Below are 27,470 nucleotides of genomic sequence, written 5' to 3' on the forward strand. Positions count from 1 at the left end.
ATAGCAACGTGGCTCAAGTCTCACGATGTCATTTGTGTGTTGCCGGGTTGCAAAAATGGTGGGTTTGATTCTTGTGAAGGTGTCGCTCATGACTCATCCAGTGGCATCATACCTTGGTCAATCAGTGGAATACAGTCTGACGTCATATTTTCAGCTCAACTGAGCAAACGTAGGATGCTAAAAAAGTACCTGGTACCAGGTACTTCCACCTAGGAACCAATGTTGATGAGTACCTCATAGAAATGGCGCTTTACTGATCATCTGGCAACCACAGGTCATGAAGGAAACATGTGTATTCCCTATCCAGTTGTAGGTGGTGGCAGTTGCTCTGAAACTGATTGCTAAAGCATCAGTCAACAAGCCTACAGACCACACTGTGATCCCCTGGCAACTGCTGGTTGCATTCCAGGACTGGTTTGGCAAGTGGTTTCTGAAGGTTGCTGTCAGTCTCTTGTGTGAAACTGGGGTTCAGGAAGTCACCAACCAGTGTCAAGTCTTGTGTGAGTGAAGTCTAAAGCTCACAAATTTAAACAGTAAACACAGGTGTAGCAGCTCTGCCAGGTAATTTATTTTAAAAAAAAATCTTGGCTCTGACCAGTAACTTCCCAGAGTTTTTTCTGGTTTTAAAAAAACAAAAACACTTAGGTCCTCTTGAACGTTTCAGTTTTCAAGTTTTTTTTTAAAAGCTTTTATTGTTTGTGCCATCACGATATAATGACTTAATTAGCAACTGCTGAGGTGCTGACCATCTCCCTGCAACGTTAATCATGTTAATCATTCATGATAAGCCACATTGTTTACAGAAAACCTTCTGCTAATACAGTTGCCAAGTATTTACACAGTGGAAAAGTAACAAGCTGGCATGTCATAACTTCCTAATTTAGGTTGACTACGTTCAAAAGATTAGGAAAGTCGACCTTACCCTTACCCAAAGGATTTATTATCACATAATAACTAGAAGCCACATTGCTTCCACCCTGGAGTATTGTAGAAAATGTTTGTCAGCAACACACAAAGCTTGAGTATGAGATGTCTTTAGCTGTTGCTTGAGAACTTGAGTCAGTGTGGTTACTGGGAAAACATGGTTGTTTGAGGCCTTAATTTCAGTCTGTGAATCCACAAACTGATTATTATTTATTGATCATAGTCAAATATTAAAAGACTCTTATTCTCTCTTCTCTGTTGTCTAATGCATTGTACAAACAGACATGATGTTAGGTAACATTGCAGGGGGCATCATTCCCAGATTTGACATGTGGTTCATGCAGTAGAGTGTGTGTGTGTGTGTGTGCGTGCGTGCGTGCGTGCGTGCGTGCGTGCGTGCAGGCATAGCCTCTCTGCTGTTGGTATTTGGCAGTAACAGGCAGTTGACTGTCATAAAAGCAAATTAGCCTGCAGTACAAACCTCATCGAGTTAGGAGAAAGATGTATATTTGCTCATGTGTATGTCAGTACAGTACATTACTCTGCAGTAAAGTGTCCGTGGTGTCTGTGGAATTCGCATGCCCTTGTTAAACACCCCTGTGTGGTATTAACACATCAGCACCTTCATTACCAACCACTTAACTTACTGCAGGAACCTTTGGAGGGACCAGCATCTAAGTTTGTGGAAATTGATTTATTCCCTTGAAAGTCACCGCTCTGCAGCTGTACTTTCTCAGAGTTCAGCAACTTTGGGTGTGTGGCTTGCTGTGCTGATTGGCTGACATTTCACCCTGTCTATCTCTGCCACCTCACAGACAATTCTGGTAAAAAGCTTGCAAAAATTCACCACAGTTGTGTGTATCTTTGGCAAGTTTCCTCTGCCAAAGTGGTTGTATCCTCCAGAGTGCCGTCTCGCTGCTCAGATTTACCTGTCACAACATCGGCAGATTACTTTATCTAATGTACTCCGATGCTTGAACAGTGAAAATGCAGACAACCATTGTTCTCAAGGCACCTTTTAGTTACATTAAAAAGTTTTTGTAAGTAGAAGCTTTGGGTACTTTGGATAGAAATGTGGCTAATGTCTAGTGGCAGGCACTCAAAGTCCATATCACTTCCTGATTGACTGTTAATTAGCCACATTAACACGTCAAAGTGGGCCCTCGTTAAACTAGATCACAATTAATTGCTGTGCTTTTCCAAGTTAAGCAGATTTTGCCTTTTTTTAAATTGCCCCTAAAGTAAAGGAAAGTAGATGAGCTACAAGGATAATAATTAATATTTTCCACTGGCTGGGTTTTCATGGGTAAAAGCCAAGCTGCCACACTGCAGCTGAGGATCTATAGCAGCTAGGCTGGTGCTGCGATTGCATTACACAGTGTGGAAACAACTCCCGTCAGAGTTTAGACTCCAGAGAAAGCAATTATCGTTATAGGCCTAAATGTCATGCACAGCTGAGATGAGTGTATGGGTTCGTGTTGTAGAGAGCGGCCCCGGCATTTTCTTGCTCGCAGACAGACAAATCATATTTGACATTTATTAGCTCAACACACAGCAGAATAACAACAGTGAGATGCATGGATAATAAGCTTAATCACCAGAGCAAAACCCACAATGTCTTTTAAAGCACATTTATCACTTTTTCTTCACTGGGAAACATCAGGGATGGACGCGCTTGCTACTGAAAGACTGTAAAAGTCCTCTGGGTGCCTTGTTTGTTTTTTCTGTGAAAATGTGTATTTGTGTGATTGGGGCACATACTCCACTACCCACCTCCTCCACCACCATCACCTGGGGGGCGTTTGCAATGAGGGAGCGAGAGCAGCTCCCAAGGCTGAGGGAGATATGGGAGATTACATGTGTATCCCAGTCCTGATCTGATGTCAGGCAGGGAGAGGTCAATGCAGGGAAGCATGCTGGACCTGGCAGTGGGCAATGATTAATCTTGTTTATGTGTGCGTGTGTGCGTGTGTGTGTGTATGCTGGAAAAAGAAGAAAAGAGGAGACAAGAGAGCAAGGGCTCTGTGGGCATTTTATTTTGACAGCGGTTGTGATTAGAGGGCTGTCTGATGCATGTTTTGAGACAACTTTTTAAAGATACTAAAAGCTTCAGATGTGAATAAGTAACACAACATGCCCGACACTGACTAATAGCAGTTAAATGCTGTACTTTGTGTGTCTGCTAAGTTGTTGCTGGGCAGTCAGAGTACATCAGGTTTTTCCAAAATTGTTCTGTGAAAGCAGATGGCCGATATAACAGAGACCTGAGCTACGAAGCAGGATTTGAGCTTAACTATGTAACTTTAGGATTATTATGAAGACGGTTCACTTCTTACCAGGGTATATTACCATGATAACGTACGGTGTAGACCTAGCCTGTGTGGGAACAGGTTATTTTTCAGATTATGGATCAATAAGCCGATATCACAGTCCAATGATAATTTGAATCTCTGAAAAATAGCCCTCTGATCTGTGTGCACAGATACTATAAGGGCCTGTAGTTTTTCAGTAGCATCTAAAGGCTGTTAAACACCACCAGGGCTGAAAGGATAAAAACTATAACTGTCTGACATTAAAACAATAATTTAACAAAAAATCGTTTGTGAACTTTTATAAGATTGAATGATTTAGTTTCTTGAAAACAAAAGTGAAAAGTTGTGTAATACCTGTAGGAAGTTTGCCCACTGCAAAAGTCCAAGGCTGTAGTTCCAGCATTGGTGTCATTTGACTACAACTTTATGTACTGTGAGCACTGGAAGAGAAATAATGTAGTTCAGGGATTAGAAATAGCTGCTGTGTAAAGTATGGCTTATAAAATAATGTTATATAAATGTCAGCATGACTGAAGGTCGGAGTTATTTATCCCGTCATTAGAGAAGTCCAAAGTTACTGGGGAGGGGAGCTGTAACAAAAGTGATTAAGAATTGTGAAAAGACCCTTTCCATTAAAGAGCCTGTGAGTGTGGCAGCCCCTGAGATGTTGAAACATTTTCCCAGCAGTTAATTGAAACCACAGCTTTTACCCTTAGATTGGAAAAAGGTCAGGAGAGGAGAAGGAGGTGGGAGAACAGAAAAGATGTGAAAGGGTTTATGCAGTTAACTTATAGATCATACTTAATCAATTCTAAAGCATTAAAAGGTTTATGATCAGCCGACTCCTTAGCACCAAGTCCGTGTGATGTCCTGTTGTGCCGATTTGCAGCTGTGTGAGAATAGCACATGTGTGCTGCATACGAGCAAGGACGACTGTTCCAATAATAATGTTCCAATTTGGTTTTTCCAACATATGTGAAAGTGGCTTAAGAGTGGTGAGGGGGGGAAACCTGAATGGAATCTTGGTTCTTCCTGGTTTCTTCCAGCCTGAATAAAATATTGAAAGGACAGAGAAACAGTTGTTAGCTTTCCTTTGAGGAAACACTGTATCTAATTAATTAGACCTTACATTTACAGTCTTCATATGTTTCCCTTTATCTGTGCTCTTATGCTTTACTGTCAGAGTACTCTCATGATGCAGGAGGGTGGAAAGCACCTCACACAGCTGAGGATGTATTTGTGTTTTCAGTGAGCCAGAGCATCCAAAGTGTGCGAGTACAAGAGTTCAGATCATAGCCAAACCAGGACTAAGAGCGTTTTACCTTGAGACATAAAAAAACAAGCTTCAGCCTTTAAAAATCGACCAACTGCTCGCTCAGCTAATAAAAGATTTTTTTCCCCCAAGTGAATTAAGATAACTTTATTTGTGGCCTGCAGTAAAATCATTCTTACACATGCCTCCGACCACAAATGCATATATTATCAGTGGGATCAGATTGCAGAATGGAAAAGCTTTAAACTCAATGTCATTATGGGCACTTTAAGATGAAGACTGTGTACTTGCAGCAGTCATGGGGGGAGTCCCAAAGATCCCATACTTGCCAGTGCATGTCAGAGAACAAACCAAACCTTAGTCCTGGCACTAATACGCCCAGAGGGTCAATCAGCCCCTCAGAGAAACTCAGGCGAGTCTTCTCCAATCACGACATCCCAGTGTTTTTGAGACCCAGCCAAGACTCGGCTGTACATCTGCATCTAAAGGTCAAAGGTCACTCTTTCAAGGATGCCAATATTCACATTTTGGACAGAGAAGACAGATGGTTTGAAAGAGGAGTGAAAGAAGCCATCTATGGCCACTGTGAATGACCATATTTGAACAGAGGGCGGGGCTTACGACACCAACCGTCTGCCATCTATAATCCAGATTCGAGATCCCTTCCCAGACGCCTTAACGCCCACTCACATCTTGGGTCATTTGTTCTCAATAAGTCACATGATAGAGTGTGGAAAGGTGTCAAACCTTGGCTGACTATGACCCACACCAGTTTTCACACCTTGGCTCGTGTGATCAGGGAGAGGAACAAAAGGGGGTCCATGACCCTCTTTGGCTACGTCCACACGAATGTGTTTTCATTTGAAAACGCATCGTTTTCTCTCCGTTTTGGCTTCCCATCCACACTGATACGGTGTTTTACCTGAAGGAAAACGCAGCGTTTTGAAAACGCTCTCGAAAACGAATACGTTTGAAGATGGTGCTTTTGCGTCGCAGTGTGGACAGCGAAAACGGAGACTTTTGAAAACGATGACACATTTTAGTCATGTGATGCAGTCATGTGACCAATTAAACAAAGATAGCAGAGGGCATTATACAGCAGTTGTTTTGTTTGCTTTGACAGCCCTATTAAAGATTAATCAGTCTGTACATGCTTCACGTAGCTTTTCTTCAAATTCTTTAACTCTCACTCACTTTTTGCACATTGTACTTTTGTGTTACTCGCAGCAACAACTCCACCTCATTGTCAGTCCATTTAAAAAACTTGGTGCTTTTCCTCGACATTTTGCCGTGACGTTTCAAAGAGCCGGAAAGTAAATAAACAGCAGACAGAAATGAGGCAGGCTGAATCTTCTTGCGTTTCATGCATGCGCAGTACTGGAACGTAAGCGTTTTCGGCCATTTCATTGTGGACGCACAACTCTGTGAAAACGACCGAAAATGCTAGTGTGGACACGGAGTGTTTTCAAACCTATCCGGGCTAGTGTGGACGTAGCCTTTGAGTCCAATAGGACTCTCCACCAATTGCTCTTAGACCTGAAGAAGCTTGTTGGATGAGAGGTGAAACGTCTTCCAGAAACTTAAAGAAGTCCACACGTCTTTCTTTCCAAGCTCCTTAGACCAGCGTTTTTTATTGAAGCGACGATTCCCATGAATAATATAGAGACTTCCATCTAGCCAGATCGTCTTCCATTTTCTTTAAAAGTGCAATGTAGTTTAGTTTATTTAATTATGCAACCCTAGGAGAAACATTAATACCTAAATATTAATATTGCATGTTCTCCCCGTGTTTGTGTGGGTTCTCTCCGGGTACTCCGGCTTCCTCCCACTGTCCAAAGACATGCACTTAATGGGGATAGGTTAATTGGTTAATCCAAATTGCCCATAGGTGTGAATGTGCGAGTGAATGTGAGTGCGAATGGTTGTCTGTCTCTGTGTGTTGGCCCTGCGACAGACTGGCGACCTGTCCAGGGTGTACCCTGCCTCTCGCCCTATGACAGCTGGGATAGGCTCCAGCGCCCCCCGCGACCCTGAAAAGGATAAGCGGACGCGAATGGATGGATGGATATTTAATATTTCCAGATTGCAATAGGGTAGAAGAAGAATTATGGAAGGAGCAATTAATCAGAAGAGCTGCAGATTTTAACCAGTTCATCAAATAATCTTAAACTCTTAAGAAAGAGTTTATTAGTGTAATTACCTCAGAGGGAGTGTTTTGTGTATGCTAGAGAAAGCCTCTTAATTATTCTTTCTTTTTACCATCCCTGTTTTTATAGTGCAGACAGAGTTGTAAAATGTGGGCACTCTGCTAATGATTAAATATTAATTAGATTAAACTGATATACTGAAGTGAGTGAAAATATCATTACTTTTGTATGCACTTGGCCATATACTACTAAATTAAAAAAAAAAAAATGACCCGAGCAGGGTCTCCACCAGCAGTTTGACTGGCAGCGGGGCATTTTAACATTGCCCTCAATTAATTTGGCACCAGTACCCTTCTGTAACGCTAATTGTGAGCCACACATGGAACAACAGAGCTTTGGTTTAGGTGCATCTCTGCACTCACCATGGGTGACAAGTGAGACAGAAAAAGATGTCAAGGTGTTTATATATAAGAGCGAGAGAGCAATGAGAAGCAGTTAACGCTGTTCCCAAAAACCTTCTAGCCTGTTATAGTCACTAATTAGTAGAGATAAGTGGACAGATATCAGCTCTCTAACATTTGCTTTGTTGTTTTGTCCTTTTTAAAGTGTCTTTGTGGGTTTTTCAAGCTGTTGTAGCCCAAGCGGACCTTGGCTAATAACACCAGGGCAGAAACTCTGCAATCATTGCGACTTATGAAAAGACTGAGATCATTCTTTCTGCAGAAAAATGATCAATAGTTAAAACCCTAATACCCTTTTACTGCTACACTACTTGTATGTTTTCATATGAGGAAATGGTTGGAAACTTGGTGGATGTGTTTGATGTGTCAGTGCTTATTCCCACCATGATGAATCTTTTTGGTAATCTGTGTCTAATTTCAAGTGAAGCTTTTTGATCCAAACTGCTTTAAGTATAGCTAATTAGTCATATCTTGACAATAAGGGCAATGTGACGGAGCAATAAAGACATTGGGTTTGAAAAGCTTCAGCGCTTTCCATTTCTCTTTCCACCTCCAGTACTAATTCTCATTTGTCTTGCTCTCTGCCACTTTGGTGCTCTCTCCATCCATGAGAGATTTATTGCACTCCTCTCGTCGCGCAAACCCACAACCCTCGTCTCTCAACCAGCAGTTGAGAAAACACCCGCGTTTACAAAGACGACAACTGTGTAACATGCATCACTGTTTTTTTGTTGTTGTTTTTTTGTTTTTCTAGCAAGCCAAGCATTTAATTTGCGGAGAAGTCTTAGCATTGACAAACAACACTAGTGTGAGCTGTTATTTATTGTATTCTGTAACCCACTTTGATATCAACCCACTGGGGATCTCGATGTGTAGTGTAATGAACACTGACTGTTTTGCTGTCGGAGTCATCTCTGTCTCTGATGCGTCTTAGCTCTTGATGTCGGAAAAGTCAGGGGCTCAATTGAGTTAGAGAAAATAGAGCTCCACTTTGATTGTTTGTCTCTGGTGTTGTCACCTCACATGGAGGAGAAATACTTCACTTAATGGCTCTGTGGCAAGAATCTGATTCTTTTAATCCTCCCTGCTATATCTCTCTTTATGGCTTCAAGTGGTGGAGGAAAAGGATAAAAACAGCCACTTGCCCAAAGGCTTGATGAACATCCTGCCTCAGCAGGGAAATGTGATAAAGCAGATCCATTTTTCAAAATAAGGAATCTTTGCGTCATTACCCTGCTGGCAAGTCTACTTCAGATAAACACAATTCTAGTCAGGAGGAAAAGTTTAGCCTACAATAAACACCTCACCATCTCCCAAATTCCAAGCAGTGGTACCAAGTAGAAGCTCTCTATTTTCATGCCTTTGGAATTTAACACCTCCATAACGAATGCTGACTCCTGGCCTCGCTGTCTTCATGCTAGTCCGCAACCAGCTGACTGCAGTGACTCACTTGCCCCTTTGTTAACCACAAAAACGCACCACTTGCTTGTTCCAATTGCCACCCTGCTCCATCTCCTCTCCTGGCGCTACATTTTGCTGCCAGGTGAGACCTCTAATAGTGATGGCTACGTCACGACCATCTAATCCAGACATGCAGATGGCAAACAAAGCGTGTATATAAGCATATAATGCTTGCACAGACACATGGCCGATGCACATTCACACATACTTTCTCACCCTCAGCTTCTTGGCTGTCTTGACACATAGCATCCACTCCGCACAGTGTTGGTTCCAGACTGTCTGGCACCTTGTATCACTCTCTGTCTCTCTGTAGCTGCTGTCGTTGCATTTCTCTTGGCATTACACCTTCCTTGTGCCAAATTCACAATGTGTTGTGTGTCCTTATTATAGTGGATGCAGCCATGTCCAGAGGAAGGTCTACCCTGCTCTAAGAAAAGGACGATTGACTCGGATCGGTTTTATATTTCTGTTCCCTTGCTGTCACAACAGTCAGATGAGACAAAACTAAATTGGATGCAAACAAACAAAACCCCAAAACAGATATTATAACACAGGAGACTTTATATTTACATGGAGTATAACTAAACAAACGAATCCTGGAACCAAACTTAGTCATAATCATGCTCTTCAAGCATTTTCTTTTAAACTGTGTCTATCACTAACAAAAAATTGTGGCAACAAGAGATAAGTGATGCCTTTACATAAAGACACAGATCGTACTACCCATTTACACTTTGTATGTCTATGGGTGATTAAATAGCTGTAAGAGCAAAAAGACAGGCAAGAAGCATTTGAGACAGAAATCAGACACATTGTATCCTAATGTTAAAAGGTGTGAAACTTTCCCCCGTTCCTGGTTTGATAAGTAATATCTGTTGGTAAGAGCCCTGTGAAAGTATATGCTGGGAAGTATTTCCCTATGGCACATTACAGTGACATGATTCTCCCCGTGAGGTTATGGAGTTCTGTATTGTGTTATGTGATCCTTGCAACCACTAAATTAGATGACACCAATGCCAACTTTGGGCTTTTGTTACATTGTATCCTTCCCACGTGCTTTTGTTAACAGTGTAATTGCCGGTAAGTTAGCTGAACTATATTTTAGACAATAACAAACAGCTTCATATATCACAATCATTAGACCCTGCCATGATGTCCATTGAGTGAGAAAAAGCAGTGTGCAACACCCAGTGAGGGTTCTCTCTTTGAGGTTCTGGCATAGGTAATAGTGAGTAGTTAATGTTTGTTTTTGTTTAATGGAACTTTCTGTGTATTTAGATGCCAACAGATTTGTGATTTTCACCAATTTGTTGCAGTTAATTGTTGTATTCCCACAAACAGATTGCATGTAATTGGCAATTTCATCCCATTAAGCCAAACTGACAGTAGACTGATACCAGACAGACTCCATCTTATTGGCTTTTTATTATCACCCTGACAATGGAAACAGCAGTTTCATTTATAAGGCACGTGCATAAAGTCACTTAAAAGTCAACAAGCTTAACGCAGAAGATAAATACAAAAGAACTGTGGAGGTGCAGAATGTCTTAAGACTATGAAAACCTGTATCCTCAGAACCTGTTAGAGGTGCCAGACCTTAACTGATGAATAACCTCTTCTACACTGAAATTTTTTGGGAGATTGAGGATTGGCTAATTTTAATGACACACCAAAGTCACTTTCCAATTCAATTTTATTTCAGTTCAATATAATTTTATTTATATAGCAACAAATCACAGCAACAGTGAGCTCAAGGCACTTTATATTGTAAGGTAGACCCTAAAATAATGCATACAGAGAAAAACCCAACAATCATATGACCCCCTATGAGCAAGCTCTTTGGCAACAGTGGGAAGGAAAAACTCCCTTTTAACAGGAAGAAACCTCCAGCAGAACCAGGCTCTGAGACTGTGAGAATGGCAACTGATTGCAAGTAGTTGGCCTCTGTGTTCAGAGTAGCCATTTCAAACCATGCTTGCAATAATTCTGGTTGTGCCACGAGTATTTTCCCGAGTGTGACTGTAGCAGAACTAGTCTAATATAACATTTAAATGTAATTGATTTAGAATGGAGAAATCCCTTCCCATCCTTCTTCCACTGATTCTTGCTCGAAGAAGTCAGTCCACAATACTTCCAGGCAGGGGCAGATGTATTCCTTCTTATTTAGAAGTTGCTTTTGTTCCTTTGTTTTGTCACCATCTTTCACAGCTCACTGAGCTCAGCTGCTTTTTCCACCAGTAGAGACTGCCCTCTACTGGTGTGAGCTATGCTATAATACATTGCCTAAATACAATATTTATGAGTACTATATCAGTTAGAGCTGGGCGATATATCGAGTTTTTAAAAAATATCAATATATTTTTATACGAGATATAAGATCTGACAATATCCTTTATATCGATATAGTCTATGTTACATTATAATTATACTTGTGGAGCCGCAAGTTTGCCTCTCTTTTGTCCACTTTCGTCTTTACGCTACTCGGCCTCGCCTCTCCTTCACTGAACACAACTCCCCCTCCTCCCCCATCGCTTCACCTGCAGGAAGCAACAAGATGGACACGGCAAATCTCCTTTAACGAGTTACTGCGCATCGCCCCGTGCATGGGGCTGGACGGCGTCAATGTGTTAGCTAGCTAACCACGCTAACGAGCTAACCACGCTAATGAATCCTTTCATTTTCTCAAAAGTTGACAGCGCGCCTTATGTATGAATTCTGGTTGTGCTTGATGGCCGCGAACCGATTTTATGTGGTACACAGCACTCAGCAATCTGTCAAAAAATGTTTTAGTACGACTTTGGTAAGCTACAGAGCTGCACCGCTTGATGGATTGTCGGAGCATTACGGCTGAGCCTCGCGGAGTGATACGTACTGTGCTTCAACGTAATATTACCCTACTGTGTATAAGGACCATAAATGGCACCTGTTAAGAGACGTGGTTGCGAAGTGGATTTCAAACTCCAGGCTGTCAGTCACGCAGTACAAGTTGGGAACAGAGCAGCTGTGAAATCTGTCTTTGTTATTGTGCTCAGCGTCTTTTAGTTTACATTTTGACTGCACAATTGTGAGCTTTTTGTTATGCACAAAAACAACATTGTTTTCTTTTATTTATGGAGCATTATTATTTAATAAATGCTCATAATTTATTTTTGAGTAAATTTTATGTACATCTGCTCTATGTTAATAAAAGTGCCTGTGTGACATCTGGGACACAGCTTTGACTAAGAACTCTCTTTTTGTTCTTACTTTATGGCTTTAAAAAAAATATATCGAGATATATATCTTATATCGCCATCCGGCTAAAAAATATCGAGATATGAATTTTGGGTCATATCGCCCAGCCCTAATATCAGTTAATGAGAAAGCATTTAATACCATTGAAAACTACTGTCTGGATCTGTAAATGACCTGGTATATTGTAATGCCATGATGGGTGATGGTGGAGGAGCATATCAGCCAAAGGTTTGTGGTGTTTGAGAGTTAAATTTATAGTGAAATTACCATTGTAGTACCATAATTTGCTTGTATACCAACATATTAAAAAATAAATATTATAAAAGCTTACCCAGATGCTAATGTTTTTTCCACACGCCCACTTCCCACCTTGCTGAGATTAAATCTGATTCCCTATCTGCCACACCAGCTGTTTGGAGTGTCATCCGCTGAGCACACTCAGCCACCTACAGCTAACTTGTGAATGTGTGTGTGAATGGGTGAATGACTGAATGTAGTGTAAAGCGCTTTGGGGTCCTTAGGGACTGAGTAAAGCGCTATACAAATGCAGGCCATTTACCATAACTTGACACTCCCTGTCTTCCAGTTTTGCCTTTGTTGCTGCTAATAAAACACACAGGAAAAAGGACTAATTATAAGAATAGCCAGCGGCTCCGAGCTGACATTTTGGCTACTGCGACTCCCGCTTCAACTACTCAGTGATGAAAAGGACTGATAATAAGGCACGGAGTGAAAAACAAATGAGGGGAGCAAGAGGTTTATGTAAGTGGGACCACCGTGTGTTTTGTTGGAAATACAAAGAGGTTTGCATAATAATGCTATTCCTAGGAGAGCTCATAGAGAGTGACTGTGCTACACATCATTAGTGGAGTGAAGTCCTTGAAGATTATTATGTGTTTTGTGTGTGTTCATGCATGGCAGCATTTATCCACCTGCGTTTGGCAGAGGACAGTGGGGCATCTCTAATTCCCAGCACTTCTCCACTAGCAGTGCATTAACATAACAGCTCTAACTTTGTTTCCTATTCAAAAACCCTCAGTGCCCTCTGTCTCCTCCTACTGTGCTCTGTGAAACTCCAAAAAAGTGCCAGGAATTCACAGTAGCCGGCAACATCAGGCTCTTCAGATGATTAACCATGTCATTCTCCTCCCACATCTCCCCAAACCTGAGCAGTTGGAGTAAAGTGATAATTATGAGACAAGAATGGTTCCAGGAAAGTAGGAGGAAGCACTGTGAGATTTAGTTGCCAATTGGAGCCTTTGTTTGGCCCTGTTCGAGACACAAGAGTGCTGCTTCCTGTTTCTGTGAGAGACGCTTTAATCTAATTAAAAGCAGATTAATGGCGTACTGACTGGCTTCGCTGGAGCTACAACAGAGGCTTAGCGAAGAGAAAAAAGCGCCTCCCTTCAGAATTTGCCACTGTCCTGTTACCTGTTAAATATCGGCCGTAAACAATCCAGATTGTTGTAAACAGGAGCGCCTAAATGCACCCTAAGGACTGCTGTCTTCGTGTACAATTGAATGAGAGGGTCATGGGCACTGGCAGGCGTCCAATCAAACTGTCCCTCCAATGAGGTTTTACTTGCAGTCTGGCTTATGCCGTGCGTCAGGACGGCTCTATGTCTCAGATTACATTGTGGCATTTAAATGACGCTTTCATCAAACACGGCATAAAGATTTGTATTCTCCTTTCGAACAAGTAAACAGAAGAATAGAACGGGTCAAGGTCTCAGAGCTTTAACAATGTTCCTGGGCCTACATAACAGCCGTAAAAGAGAAGAGAAGAAGAAAGGGTAGTATAAGGGAAAGGTTTCTGTATAAAGCGAGAAGACTGAGCGCGTAGAGGGCAACTTGAAAATCTTTTTGGTTTCTTAGCATTCATAGTCAGTGTGTTTGACTGGTCTATAATCAGGAGCATTTTGGATTTTAATGCGCGTGTGATTTGGTGATGGGCTCTTTTAAGCCGACGAGAGTAAATCATCTCATCCTCAGTGCCTTTCATTTGACTCTTATAAGCACACGCAAATCCTAATTCATACAGCTGTCCAAAAAGGGGAGAAAAAACAGCAGCACTGCTTATTGACACACACAAATATACTGTCAAACTCTCCCTCCATCTTTCTCTGATTCTCACACACACACACACACACACACGAAGATACGCATGCACTTGCAAAGGACAATGCACCTCACACTTGAGCATAAGGTGATGTTAACTAATAAAGGTGGTGTTATCAGGGTGTTTCGGGAGAGAATATATTAGCTAAGAAAATTGACCACAGCATCATCTGTGCTTGGGTGAAGCTGAAAGGAGCGCTAAATGAGAGATGACTGCTGACACTAACCTATAGTGGAAATCCCTCCACCACCAAACACCATCGCAGCCATCATCATGCATTACAAACTCTGCTCTATTGTAAAGCGATTCCTCTACAATGAAGCAGTTTTTCTACTCTTGGCTCTGCATGATGCCATTGAGAATAGATATGCTTTACATGGTCATCTCAGGCACATGGCCCTGGTCGTGAGGAAAGCAGCTCCATCAGTCTTTTGTTTTTAAGAAGCAGCCAATCAGAGGGAAGTTAGAAAGCAATGGTAGCTAAAAATGAGTATCAGCCAATATTAGCCAGAGACAATGACAGTGAAACATGATTATTTTTAAAAAGTGTTGTCATGCTATAACTACACATAACAAATATTTATGTTTCATGTTCTCATTAAATTTATTTCATTAAATCACCAAACACTGGTGTCGATGCTGGTCTTAAAATCCTATACTGGTCAGGCTCTAAAAATGAGCTGAGGGTTTTGCACAAATGAGTCTTTTTGAACTGTGAATCATGCAGTTCTGCTCCATTGTCCAAGAATAAAAACATAGAGCTGGAAGAGGCACCAAATGTTTGTAAGTTGAATGAAAATGATCCGCATGCTCTATGTATTGGCATCAAATATTAACCGCTGTTATCGGCAGCTTTCAAGTAACAAAGATAGCTGCACCTCTAGTGTGTGTGTGTGTGTGTGTGTGTGTGTGTGTGTGTTTAAGCCTTATTACGTTCCTTCATCTGGACTGCGGGCTCAGGCCCTCACAGCCCACACACACACACACACACACACACACACACACACACACACACCCCCCTTAGTCCATCTTCTTTAGTTCTCGGCCTCTATCTTCAGTCCTCGTTCCAGTCACTGCCATATCTCTATTAACCCCCCCACACTCTTCTCAAACACACACACACACACACACACACACACACACACACACCAGCAGTCGACAGGATTATCTAGGCTTATTCCCGAAGGCTGGACACCCAAACTCCAAACCCCCACCCCAAACTGCAGAGCACATCATTTAGCTATTGCTGCAGTGCATCAATTTTTCTTATTGTAGATTGTAAATGCCCCCCCCCCCCCCCCCCCCCCCCTTCTCATCTTGATGCCCTGAAACGATCCATGCATCTCTGTGGACTATTTTCCAGACAGCTGTCCCATTCACCATGCAACATTCATAGCTCAGCTCCACTCAGTCACGATTTTTTGCTTGATCCAACCTTCTCCTCTTTGCTCCTTATACGTTTGTCCTTTCCTCTACCTCACCCACTATATTACTCCTTCCCTCCTCAGTCCCTGTTCACCTGCTTTGTTGTGCCTTTTTCCCCATTCCTCTCCCTTCTCCAAGCATCTGTTTTCTTTCCTCCTTGCTCCCTTTCCTACCCGCCCAATCCCCACTTAGTCTCTCTTCTGCACATTCCCACTGTTCTCCCCTTCTTCCCCTTTCTTCCTTCTCTCCTCGCTTCTCCTGAGCTTCTGTTGCTACGCAATTTCCTTGTGAAATATCTGTCAGATGTAGAGTGGTGTAGTGCGTCGGGAATTGACTGTAAGGTGGAATTTGCGGTGAAAGCATGACATCGCCCTGACAACTTAAGCTTATATTTCAGACTTTCAGGCGCAGGTGAGCAACTTAAACTGCCAAATAAGAAATGGGAAATGTTGCCGTTCGCACGCAAACACATACACACACGTTTTCTCTGTGGGACCTGGACTCCTCGCTCTCTTTACCTTTATTTCTTCCTCTCTTCACCAATTTCTTTCCCTCCATCTCTTCCTCTCTGGCAGCCTCTTGCTTGAGTTTTTGGTTTCGTTTGTGTCTGGGTGAGGACGTGACTTGACTGTGTAAAGAAAGCAGGCACTCAAGGTGATGCTGATACGCACTCCAATCTCAGAAATACACGCGCACACACACACGCCCCTCCACTCTGAAACACTTGATCATCTGACGCTATTTTTGCAAAACATAAACTTACACGAGGCGCGTGCAGGGCTTAGCCACTAATTACATTTTTTTTTGCATTTTTAGCCAGTGGCTGTGGAATTAGAATAGAATAGAATTCAACTTTATTGTCATTGCACATGCACAGGTACAGGGCAACGAAATGCAGTTTGCATCCATCCAGAAGTGCTTTAGTGATATAGATATATAACAATATATATTAGCAATAATATAGATATGTGAGTATATTACAGAAATGGGTCTATTATGGTATGTTATAATGTACACGGTATGAAGTATGTTGTGAATATTCTATAACTATAAGTATGTACAGGCTGTAGTGAGTACAAGCTATGTACAGGATATGAACAGGATATAAATATGAAAAACTATACAGAATATGAAATAAATAACTTTACAGAATCTGGGATATACAGCTATACAGAAATGGGAACTATGCAAGTTGTAAACAGTTGTAGGATTAAAGATTATCGAATGTACAGAATGATTATTTACACAGAGCTATACAGTAGTGACACAGAGCTATACAGTAGAATTATGGGAATTAGGTAAGTATGAGAAGGATCCCGATTTACAAACTACTCCAAGCTATGGTGTCCAGTTTGGCTTTCTAATTCCTGCCTTGAGCACATTACCTCAGAATATTATGCATCGCCTAAATGCTGCGTTATGCTCCATGCGCACTGAAATGCAGCATGTTCATTTTTGTTTTGCCGTTTCTGGCCCAACTGTCTCCAGTGAACCTTGAATGAGCCGATTTGTTAGTGGCGATGGAGAGGTGGTTTCCATGGCAACTTTCGTACCATCTTCGTGTACTTTTTCATTTCTACATATTGTCTGCATCAGTAGCTTAAAGCAGTTTTGGCTCGTGTGCTACGTTTTGTGTCTGTGGCGCAGATTTGACAGGTGGTGAGAGGAGACTGAAAGAGGGTGGAAGAAAGCAAGCAGAGAAACAGGAAGGAGACGCAGGGATAGAAAACAAACGTGCTCAACAGCACACTTCTCTGTATCAATTTTTTCCCCATTTGTAGCCAATGTAATGGCACAGTCAACACATGCATCTGCGGGATGCAGCTGGTGGCTTGTCATACTCCACAGCAGATCTTTATGGGCGACGGAGCTGACCGGCACGACAGGCACCAAAAATGTGTTAACATTAGCTGGGAATTGAAAGCAGCAGTGACAAACTCTGACATGTTTCAAGGGAACCCATTCTGCTTTTTCATTATTTTCTGTCTTGTATATACTGTACAGTTACAGTACAATAGTCAGTTCTCATATTTATTTACATGAGAAAACCTTGAAAGAAATGTAACTGCTCTGAATTGTCAGTTTCTGTCATATGATTCTGCATCCAACCCTAGGTATTACTGTACGTCTCTATTAAATATCCCTGCAGTCTTACTGTTCTCTAATTTAAACCCAAAACATAAAAAGCAGTGCCAAACTAACAAATTACCTGCTTTCAAAACGCAATCAATTTTTTTCTAAAAACAAGGCTAATTTAAGAACTTAATTGAAACATCAGTCATCTAAATAAAACTTGTATGGCTTCTGTGCAAGACTACCACATTAATTAACCCTATTTAAGATATTAAGAATGGAGTTTGACATGAGCTATATGTGTCTGCAGCGCGGTCATTGTTGTAGTTTCTAACATTAATGTGAACATGACACAATGATTCAATGTTTAAGCAGTAATGTGGCACTAATTACAGAAAAGTTCTAATATAGACCCCAATTCTTTTGATATTACTATTAGAGCCTACATTCAATTCTGGACTTTGAAATGGTTTGTTACAGCCATGTATTCACATTTGTCATAATTAATAGAAAATGTAATGTAGCCCATTGTGTTATTATTTCCAAATAAAAGCACCTAGGTACATAACTTTAAACTTTTACAAGGCGTCAAGTATCCAAACCTAGTTGTATCTCTAACTACCTCATGTTTCTGTGTAGTCTCTGACAACTGTGTCTAAACATTGTTCGATACTAATTTTGAAAGCCATTTGTTCAACAGGAACTTGTTATGAAAGACTGATTCATACTCTGCGCAACTTGGAAAGTGACAAGTTTCACCAATATGTTTTTCATCTAAAGGGAAATAACATCTCCAACCGACAGAAACTCTAATATAAACTAACACCTCCACCTGAGGGCTTAAAACACTATTGCATTAGCAGGAGGGACATTGGAAACAAACAGCCATTGCATTACCGCTGTCGATCCACTGAGAGGCCAGATAGCTGCGAGGCACATTCTTGAGTAAGCCATAGAAAACCTAATACAACTGTGGCTCAGTAGTGAGAAGTCTATCGGCTTTGTGTCTGTGTCCAAAGTTCAGTGGCTGAAACCAGAGATATGGAGCGTTTCTGCTGGCCTTCGTTAAAAGAGTACTTGGACATTCTGGACAGTTGGTGTCAGTTCATCTGCAGGTTTTCGGTACCGGTGATGATGTGTCCTCTTTGGACAAAAAGCCCGCAGCAGGACTCTGCTGGCCTGTCAGCACCAGGAAGACCGGATACTCTCTTGTCACTGCAGAAACAGCTTGCTGCAAAGAGTGCTTTTGTGCTAAATGGTAGGAAACAAGCTTTCATGGACCCAACTCTTGGTCTTGGTGGAACAGAACCCCCTGCAGTGAAATGGCACACTGCAGCCAGAGGAAGGGAGTGACAAAGAGGTCTACACATTTGCCTTGTGCCTTTAGCTATATGTTTTCTCCTGTGGTCCACTCTTTCACCAGCTCCCCCTCCCCTTCTCTTTATCCACATCATCATGCCAGTATATCTTTTTGCTCCAAAACTGATGGGTAGCTGTCTAAAAGATGGGCCAGTTGCCACCTTCTGCTTTCTTTGTCATCATCCAACAAACTAAGGCCAACCACCATGTGGGTATGCTAATGTGTGCTGCCCTGGGGCTGCCCGCAGAGATGCCAATCTGCAGCGGGAGCCAACTGGCTATGAGAAGAGAAAATGATGCTTTGACTCCTGGACCCTGTCAGTCTGAAGGGGTGACTGGAGGGTGAACTGCCGTGGCAGACCATCAGCGTGCTCTGTTTTGGCCCCTCTCTGCTTCAGGTCTGCTGGGAGGGAATGTGATCCTACATCACATGTTTTCCCTCTGGCATAGGATGAGTACACTAGTGTATTTTGAACCAGCTGACATGGGTCAAATTGATTTTGCAAAAGAGTGTTTGTTTTCAGTGTGACCTACGTGGAGGAGCTGATTTTCACTGTGGTTTGCCACAACAGTCGATTGCATGTACTTTTGTGCGATTTATACGCTGCATTTACATGCATCTCATATTGGTGCCTAATTACATTCACACCTGACATTAAGATGCATCTTGAGCATACAAATGGGATTTCCACTTCTCTAACATTCACTACATGTCCATGTAATATTTCACCTTCACTGGAAAGGAAGCATCTACTGTATTAGTCCCCACAGATACTGCCATCCATTCCTACCAAGTAGTAATTATTTCTAGTTTGTAGGACATCGCAGTTGAGCCCAGCAATTTAAGACACCTTAATTGTTGCTCCTCCTACTTTGGACTGGATAGATGTCAGCATGGTTACTTTGCTACCTTGTGCAGCATCAAGCAACACCTCTCTATCAAAGGTCTGATCTTAGTCGAGCAGATCTCCTGCAGTAATATGATGAAGATTGGGGAAGGAGGTGACGACCATCAAATTTTTGCTACAGCAGCTTCTCTGTGTGATCAGAAACATGGGCCCACTGACCACCTTTAACCTCCTAAGAACTCTTCCACGCCATGCATTTTTAATTTCTCTTTGATATTTGGGCTGATTGGGACCCGATGAATGTAAAAACAAAGAATAACCAGATTTTTTTTTTTTTACCTTATTTCTGTTTCTAAGAAAAATGAGAGCCACATATGAGGATATTCATTTAAAATTTAAATAGAACAGTAGCAGTATAATGTCCTCGTAAAAGGATATCAGGCCCTTGTAGAGCAAAATTGAGTATTTTGGTCTAAATAACCCAAAATGTGATGTCCACATATGTGGACACCAGGTCCTAGGAGGTTAAAGCAGGCCTCCTCTAATTGACGGATAAATTGCATAAATTCCGGCCGGTCTAATTCTTACTATCAATCATGTTTTGAAAAACTGACACAGTGTGTAAACTCCATCCATCTGGTGCTCCTCCAAGCAACAACAATAACAACAAAGCAAAATTTTCAAACGCTGTACGACTGGAATTGCCTCTGCATAGCCTGCCAATTTCCTTGTTTTGTTTACACGGCTCCACCGTTTACCTTTTAGTTTTTAATGAACTCGAGAGAGTCGTGACCATTATTATGTTGGTGGCGTACCACTTTTAATGATGTGCTGTTTTAGCTGTCGCCGTGCTATGGCTCTGCCCTGCGGAAGTCTTCATTAGCACTGTAGCACTCTCCCATGTGCCTGCTTGTACTTATATAAGGAGGTATAAATATAAAGAGGACTGGCAGGGTTAAAGAGTGTAAGAGTGGAGACTCGACGACTTGAGGCTTCCCACTGCGGTGGTCTGATTTATGTATCCGGGAAGAGAAGGTCATCCTGTGGTCAGTCTAGCATTATGAGCTATTTCTCCGGACTTTTTTACTTTGTCTTCCACGTCCTCATGTTTCTCTGATGCTCAATCGGAGCTGTTTTACAATGAGAGTAACAGGAAAAAGCTGTTATGTGAAAATTACTTCAGTATGTTATAAGAGATGCTTTCTTTTTTCTTGCTGTTTTCTATTTTTCTGCCTGCCTCTCTCCTATGAGTTGTAAAAAGTGATGGGGCATCATGTCCTTCCTGTTCAGATGGAAGTGTTGCGTGCTCCTAGTGTATTGGAAATGGAGCAGTGAATAAATGGAGTGCTTACAGGATGCAGAAGGAGACAGTGTTCTTGATCTAGTCGGGGTTGGTCGATGAACATCGCTTTCATCACAAGGGCTTGATGTGTTTGTGTGCGTGTATGGAGCTGTTTGAAGAGGTATGTATCGAGTTCTGCCTGAATGCAGCAAACTGTCTGAGAGCAAGGCAAATTGCTCTGGAGAACCGAGTCGATGAGTGTGTGAATCGGAGAGAAGCGCCTTCATTATGCTCACATACATGTGCTGCGTGTGGATTCGTGTGTGCGTTGCTACCTTGCTCATCAGTTAATCCATTATCATTTACCGGCCTGTCACAGCCTGCGAAGGTAATAGTGTGAGCACTTGAACTGAATTAATGCTATAGCTCTGCACCGAGCGTCACTCAATCACTTCAACTTAACTTCATTTCTAACCCAGTTTTCATGCACCGCGGCCCCACAGAGCCCCCTCTCTCCACTGATAATTGAGCTCCACCTCGATTGGAGGAGTTGTCGCCATTGTCATCTACTTGGAAAAGTAACTCGCCTCTCCTCCCCTCTCACCTCATTTAGGGACGAGCTTGTTACTGACTGTGCCGTTCTGTGTTTGTGTGTGACAGTGTTTGTGTGTTTGCACGCACTGACTTCAGAGCAGAGCTCAGCGGGAGTCTTTTGTGTGGTGTAAAGCAGGGAAGTCAAACTCATTTTATCTTAAGTGGGCTGGACCAGTGAAACTCTCTTTTCTGTCAGTGAAAAGAAGTTTAACTACACATTTAATCCCTGAGATATCTTTATGTAGCAACAACATATTGTAATTTCAACAATATGTATCAGTTTTGTATCAGTTTAGTCTTTACTGGGCTGATTCAGGCCCCTGGGTCTTATGTTTGATACCCCTGGTATAACAGATAAAATTACGACTAGTAAGATGTCAAATGTTAGTCCAAATGTTGACCTACATTCACTTCCATCCCTGTGCAAAGTAAATATTTTCTTTCACCCTCTGGTCTCATCATTGACTTGAAAGCTGCACCTCACACCTTGCGCTATTTGTCAGGTACTCCAGAAGGCAACAATATCATGCAGGGTGCTAAGAGGTCCAGTTAAGGAACTAATTAGTGAGGCCTGGTAGATGCTGCTAAGTTTAGTTACATTTGTTATGAAGGGGTAAAATGGCTATGGCTACCAAAAGCATTGTTGGTACTAGGCTGTAAGCACACTGAAGTGAGGTATATTAACAGGGCAGTCTACGGGGATCTACTCGCTGCAGCCTGCTACAAACAGACGTGTGCTACTATTGGAAACCGCACCGATGAGTGTTGTGAAATTGCAGTAAAATTGTAGGCTGTAAAAACAACAATAAAGAAAAACAAACAGAAAGAAGCAAAAACTAAAATTACAGCTTAGAGGAACTTTTTCGTTCCATTATCAGTTTGCCAAAAAAGATCAACACACACATTTTTGGAGATTATTGCAGATTAAAGTACATTGTGCTAGCATATGGTTAACATTTAAATACCGGACTTTGGCTTGTATTTACATGATCTTGTATTTAATCTGCTTTGCTAAAAGGTTTTGATACTTCTCTGTACTAGCAAGAGAAGTATAAAGTACTAGTGCTTAACTTTAGTTAGCTATATAGTTGAAAAATGGGGAAACTCAGAAGTCGATTTGCATGCTCTCCATGCTACACCTCAGGATTGAATCCATCATATTCAAGTAATCTCACCGTGTTTGCAGTCTATCACAGACTATAGGGCTGTGGGTTGCCCTGAGCCAAGGTCACGTCACACTGACAGCTCATCTCCGTGTCCAAACTGTAATTCTGCCTAACAAACTGACAACAGCGGGCCAAAAGGCAAGCAGGAGATGACTGACGACAACAACACTTCAGTGTACAGTTGCCAACAGAACTTGACCTGGCTTGCACTAATTAGTAAAGACCTCGGGGACTTGGTGCTGACATTAAGCCCTATCTAAAAACTGCTGAGTAAAAGGGCCTGGCAGAGATACTTAACATCTCAACAGTGAGAAAATTCCACTAAGGCTAAAGGATTTAGTTTAAACGCTTAGTGAATTTCTCCCTCCATTTTCATCTCCTTTGTTGAACTGTGCACATCTTTCATTTGTAAAACTCCAATTTCATAAGTCTCTTCGCTTGGGTGCCAGACCAAAACCCCAAGAATTTCAAGATGGAGGGAGTGTGGATTTGCAGATTATGTTACAGGAAAAGAAAGAGCCATAGTATGCACAGTTTTGGAGTGCAGAAAAAGCTTCCAAAGGTTTAACGTGGCTGACATTTTGTGTAAAGAGAATCTGCTTTGGAGATGAAATGTCTGTCAACAAGACTGCCTGCTTCATAGGTTCCAGTTTGCTGAGTGTGCACCCAGTAGGCCCAGAAATATGAGGCGCGTGAAGAATGTTGCTGAGTGTCTGGTTTGTAATCCCCACCCACCCCCTTTCTTGCGTAGCCCCTGAGAAAAAAAAGTGATTCATGTTTTAGCGCGTGATTACAACTCGGGGGGTAGTCTGCTCCTCACTCTGCTTCATTTTTGAAAGTAACTTCTGGAGCAGCACCTCCAGTAGCGATCTCCCAGTCTGGCAGTTCCTCCCACACGCCCTCTGGTCGAGTGATCTCACGGGGAAGCGTCTCGGGGAAGAAAACCCCGCTTTTTGAGTGTTAACTACTATGTTGCTGTGTTTGAAATCTGGCAGTCAGAGCACTCTGGCTTCCGCTCTCTGCAAATTATGAGTGTGAGATGTGGATTTAGAAGCACAAATGTCAGTTTATGTGTTTATCTTGTACTTCTTGAGCACAAAAATGATACTCTCCTCTATTTTTAGTCTCCTACTAAAAAAGTGAGTCAATAAAAAGAGGGTACATTACCGTAAGATGCCTTTTTATGGGTTTTGACTGCTGATTTTTTATGTGTGGGCCCAAGTCACATTAGAAAAGGAAAGAAATCTTTTTCTACATTTCAAGAATGTACCAAGAGCCTCGTGAACCTGCGCGCATTAATCAAACGGGGTTACTGTGCATCCCAGCTCCTATAATACGGAGCTTTTCAGATCGAACCTTGGAATTACTGGCCTCAGAGCACATGGGAAGAAGCAGCGGGTTATATATCCTTTCATTTGGACCTGAGGGATAGAAGAAGGATTTAAAATTGTATGTGCACTCCTGTTGAGGATAGGAAGGAAGCTGTGTTTCTGTAAAAGCTGATTTTAAAGCTTCAGTTAGCTTGTGATCTGGGCTGCAGAAGTCTGTTAAAGCCTGCGTGGGTAAAAGCTGTTTGCGCCCCCTGTATTGAAACACTGTCGCATTAGTTCTAGCTTTGTTTAGATTAGATGAGGTGGAGTGCTTCCTTTGCAGAATATAGCTGGTTCTTCAAAACTGGAAAGAAGTGTTTCGGTCAAGTCATCAAAATCTGTTGGGTGTGTTCCCTCTCTATGTGACCTGCCCCCTCCAGTAAGATGAGCAGATCAGTGTGTCTATTCACCCGCTGAATCAGAAAAGTGTCATTTTGGTCCCCTGTAAGTCATTTGTTAGTGCGAAATAAGAAAAACCTTGGATGAATACATTTGATTTGATGCGATCCGACACCTCGGCCTCTCCCTGTGCCTGCTCTGTCTAATAGCTGATAATATAATTACATTTCCATCAGAGGGAGGCCTAATGATCGACTGTGCTGGAATGTCTTATGTGTTAGCGAGATAAACCTCCCTCTCAAATACCCTGGGTTTGGTGAGGGCTGTCGGATCAATAACCTCTCCTTCTTCTGTTCTCCTCATTTATAATTCTGAAGTGTTTTCAATGGTAATGCTTTAGTATTGCTAAGTGGAAATTTACTAGGCGCTGCTCCAGCTTTTCTTCATAAAGGAGTTGTAGGCTGTTTAAAACCACATAGACACAGTGGGTTTCAGCTCCTAACACGGTTTTGCATAGTTTTGTCCTCAGGAACATTTTCGAAAGTTTGCAGAAAGAACTGCGGTCCAAATTTTGTGTCATTTTGTGTCAAGGTTGTGTGCTCTCACCAGAGGTGTTGTGCATTATGGCAAACCCAAGCGTCTTTTCCTGTTTTGCTGCGCCAAAGTACATTTCTTACGGACAGAGTTAGACCTCAGCACCTTCACACAGCCTAACTAGCCTATCTTTCTGGCTACCGATTCTAACCAGTGTGTTTGTTTCTCTGTATTTCCCTGCAGGCTTTGAGCTGCTGTATCAGCCAGAGGTGGTGAGGCTCTACCTCTCTCTGCTGACGGAGAGCCAGAACTATAACACCCTAGAGGCAGCTGCTGGGGCTCTGCAAAACCTCAGCGCTGGACAGTGGACTGTGAGTACTGGGTTGGGGTGTTACCGTATCCCGTTGGCTTTTTTTCTTCCTCATTTATATTTTTACTGCTTCTGTCCTCATCTTTAACCTTGTACATGTCCTGCAATGGTAGCAAAAAGACCAAGTCTGCTCTCCCTCCCTGGGAGACAAACACTGTTCTTTTGTTGATGCTGGTGGTGTATAACGGCTGTGCCATGGCTGCAGGTTTCTTGTAATAATAAGATGGATCTGTTACTCCCCACTTGTCATACACAATGTCAGGCTATGACTGCTGACAGTTGAAGTGAAGAACACTGATTAACTCTTCATCATGGCGCCTGTTAGTAGGTGGGATATATCAGGGGGAAAGTGAACATTTTATCCAGTTTTGTTTTATAAAGTTTGACAAGGGTTAAATTATGATGGCTAGACGACTCGATCAGAGCATCTCCATAACTGCAGCACTTGTCGGGTGTTCAAGGAAGGAACAGTGGGGAACCAGCAACAGGGTCACGGGCAGCCATGGGAGCCTCCACCTCACAGCTTACAGGACTTCAATGATCTGTTGCTAACATCTTGGTGCCGGACACTCTCCAAGAGTTTAGTTGAGTCCATATCTCGATGGGTCACGGCTGTTTTGGCAGCAAAAGGAGAACCAACAGGATATTAGTCATACTGTTATGCCTGAATGGTGTGTATGGATTCTTGTGAAGTCCTTGGTGTCACGTTTAAATACACAGAGTGCCATTTTTCAACAGAGGGCAACTTTGAACCCTAACCACAACACAAGCAAAGTAGTTGACACGCTGGGATGAGAATGTGTTGACTGCCTTCTGAGGGCCAAAGTATGTGTGTGGAAACTAAAGCTCGCTCTAGGTAGCTCATGCACAATGTGTTGCTGGCTGGTTGCACTTGGATCAAGAAAGGTGAAAACAGCAATGTTAATGCTAATGCTATAAATAGTGTTGTTAGTATATGGCTGTTTCTGTGATGGAGATTGAAGCTAAATTAAGTGTAGATACATTTAGAATGGGATCCAACAATTTAAGTAGCTCTAAATCAACATGACAGTAGCACAAGACAGGGTGGGTAATGATAACCATCAAGGTGGAATAATATTAGATAAGTGTTGTATCTGTTATCCAGCACTCTCATCTCTCGTAGGTTTTTGCTTCTGATGATGGATTAGATGAGAAGCTGTGCAGTCAGGTCTACACATTTATTCCAGTTAGAGCATCTGTGGAGCTGCTGTCTGGCTTGCAGGCAAGTAGTGAATTATCAACAGGGATGGCTGGTAGTCAGCTGCCAGTTTACGCGCAGCACCTCGGGCAAGAGCGGTCACTTATGTTTTCCAGCAGATGGGCTGTATTCAGCCCACGGCAGCATTATCGCAAAAGCTCTTCTCTTAACACCCAAGTGTCAGACTGTAGATACATCTTTCAGTCCTCAGATTTCATCAGCAGCAAAAAGCCCTCAGAGACGTGAGGAAAATCACCTGAAATCTTGATTGATCCTTTTTTTTCCTTGTTTCGTTAGATCAGATTCAGCTCTGAGTTTCTCATTGAATGTTTTTAATAATTCAGATGTAGTGATTTTTAGCTAAGGTGAGTATTCGGAGGTGGAAAAACTCTTTCCTGTTAGATGTTTTCCCTAGTAAGCATGATCAGAACGCCTGAGCAGGCTAACAGTAACCTGTGGAGCTGCTAACACACCAGACTGTCACATCTGGGAGCTGGACAAAGAGTGTCCTGCTCTCTGAGGATATCAGAGCTTCTGCTTGAAATCCTCCTCATTCTTTGCTTCTGCTTAGTACCACAGGGGAGATTTCCCTTATTTCCAAGGCTTACTACTGCCACCTGGTGGCTCAGCTTTGACTGTCCTCTGCTTAATTACATCTCTTGGGTTATCAGCACTCCGAAGAAGAAACCCTTTTATGTCAAGCTTAGTGTTTCATGTTACAAAAAAATGAGAAGTAAAATCTACTGATGTTTAAATTAAGACAAATTATATCACATGTCCATTCAGAGCCCCACTGTGTGATGTTGTGAATTACTTATGCCTAAGGAGCAGTGATGAGCTGCCTTGTAGTTACAGAACGACTTTCTGAGTGTGCATGGCCATGCACGGGTGGAGAATATTGCAGAAGTGTCTTCGCCCTCTGTGCTGGTGTCACAGAGATCCACTAGGCTCCTCAGTGGG

The 27,470-nt window shown here is 42.2% G+C and overlaps 1 protein-coding gene across 10 annotated transcripts in view; it reads left to right on the forward strand.

The window, feature by feature from the left end:
* arvcfb (ARVCF delta catenin family member b) overlaps window positions 1–27,470 on the forward strand; it is a 261,056-nt gene that overhangs the window by 218,379 nt on the left and 15,207 nt on the right. For all 10 annotated transcript variants that reach the window (XM_085424757.1, XM_085424758.1, XM_085424752.1 and 7 more), the window contains one exon: window positions 25,165–25,292. In XM_085424757.1, the coding sequence (XP_085280883.1) occupies window positions 25,165–25,292 (128 nt within the window). The remainder of the gene's footprint in view (window positions 1–25,164; window positions 25,293–27,470) is intronic.

Source organism: Rhamphochromis longiceps, linkage group LG12 (assembly GCF_057381845.1).
Source record: "Rhamphochromis longiceps isolate RC_006_pf linkage group LG12, R_longiceps_female_GT1.1, whole genome shotgun sequence".
Taxonomy (NCBI): Eukaryota; Metazoa; Chordata; class Actinopteri; order Cichliformes; family Cichlidae; genus Rhamphochromis; species Rhamphochromis longiceps.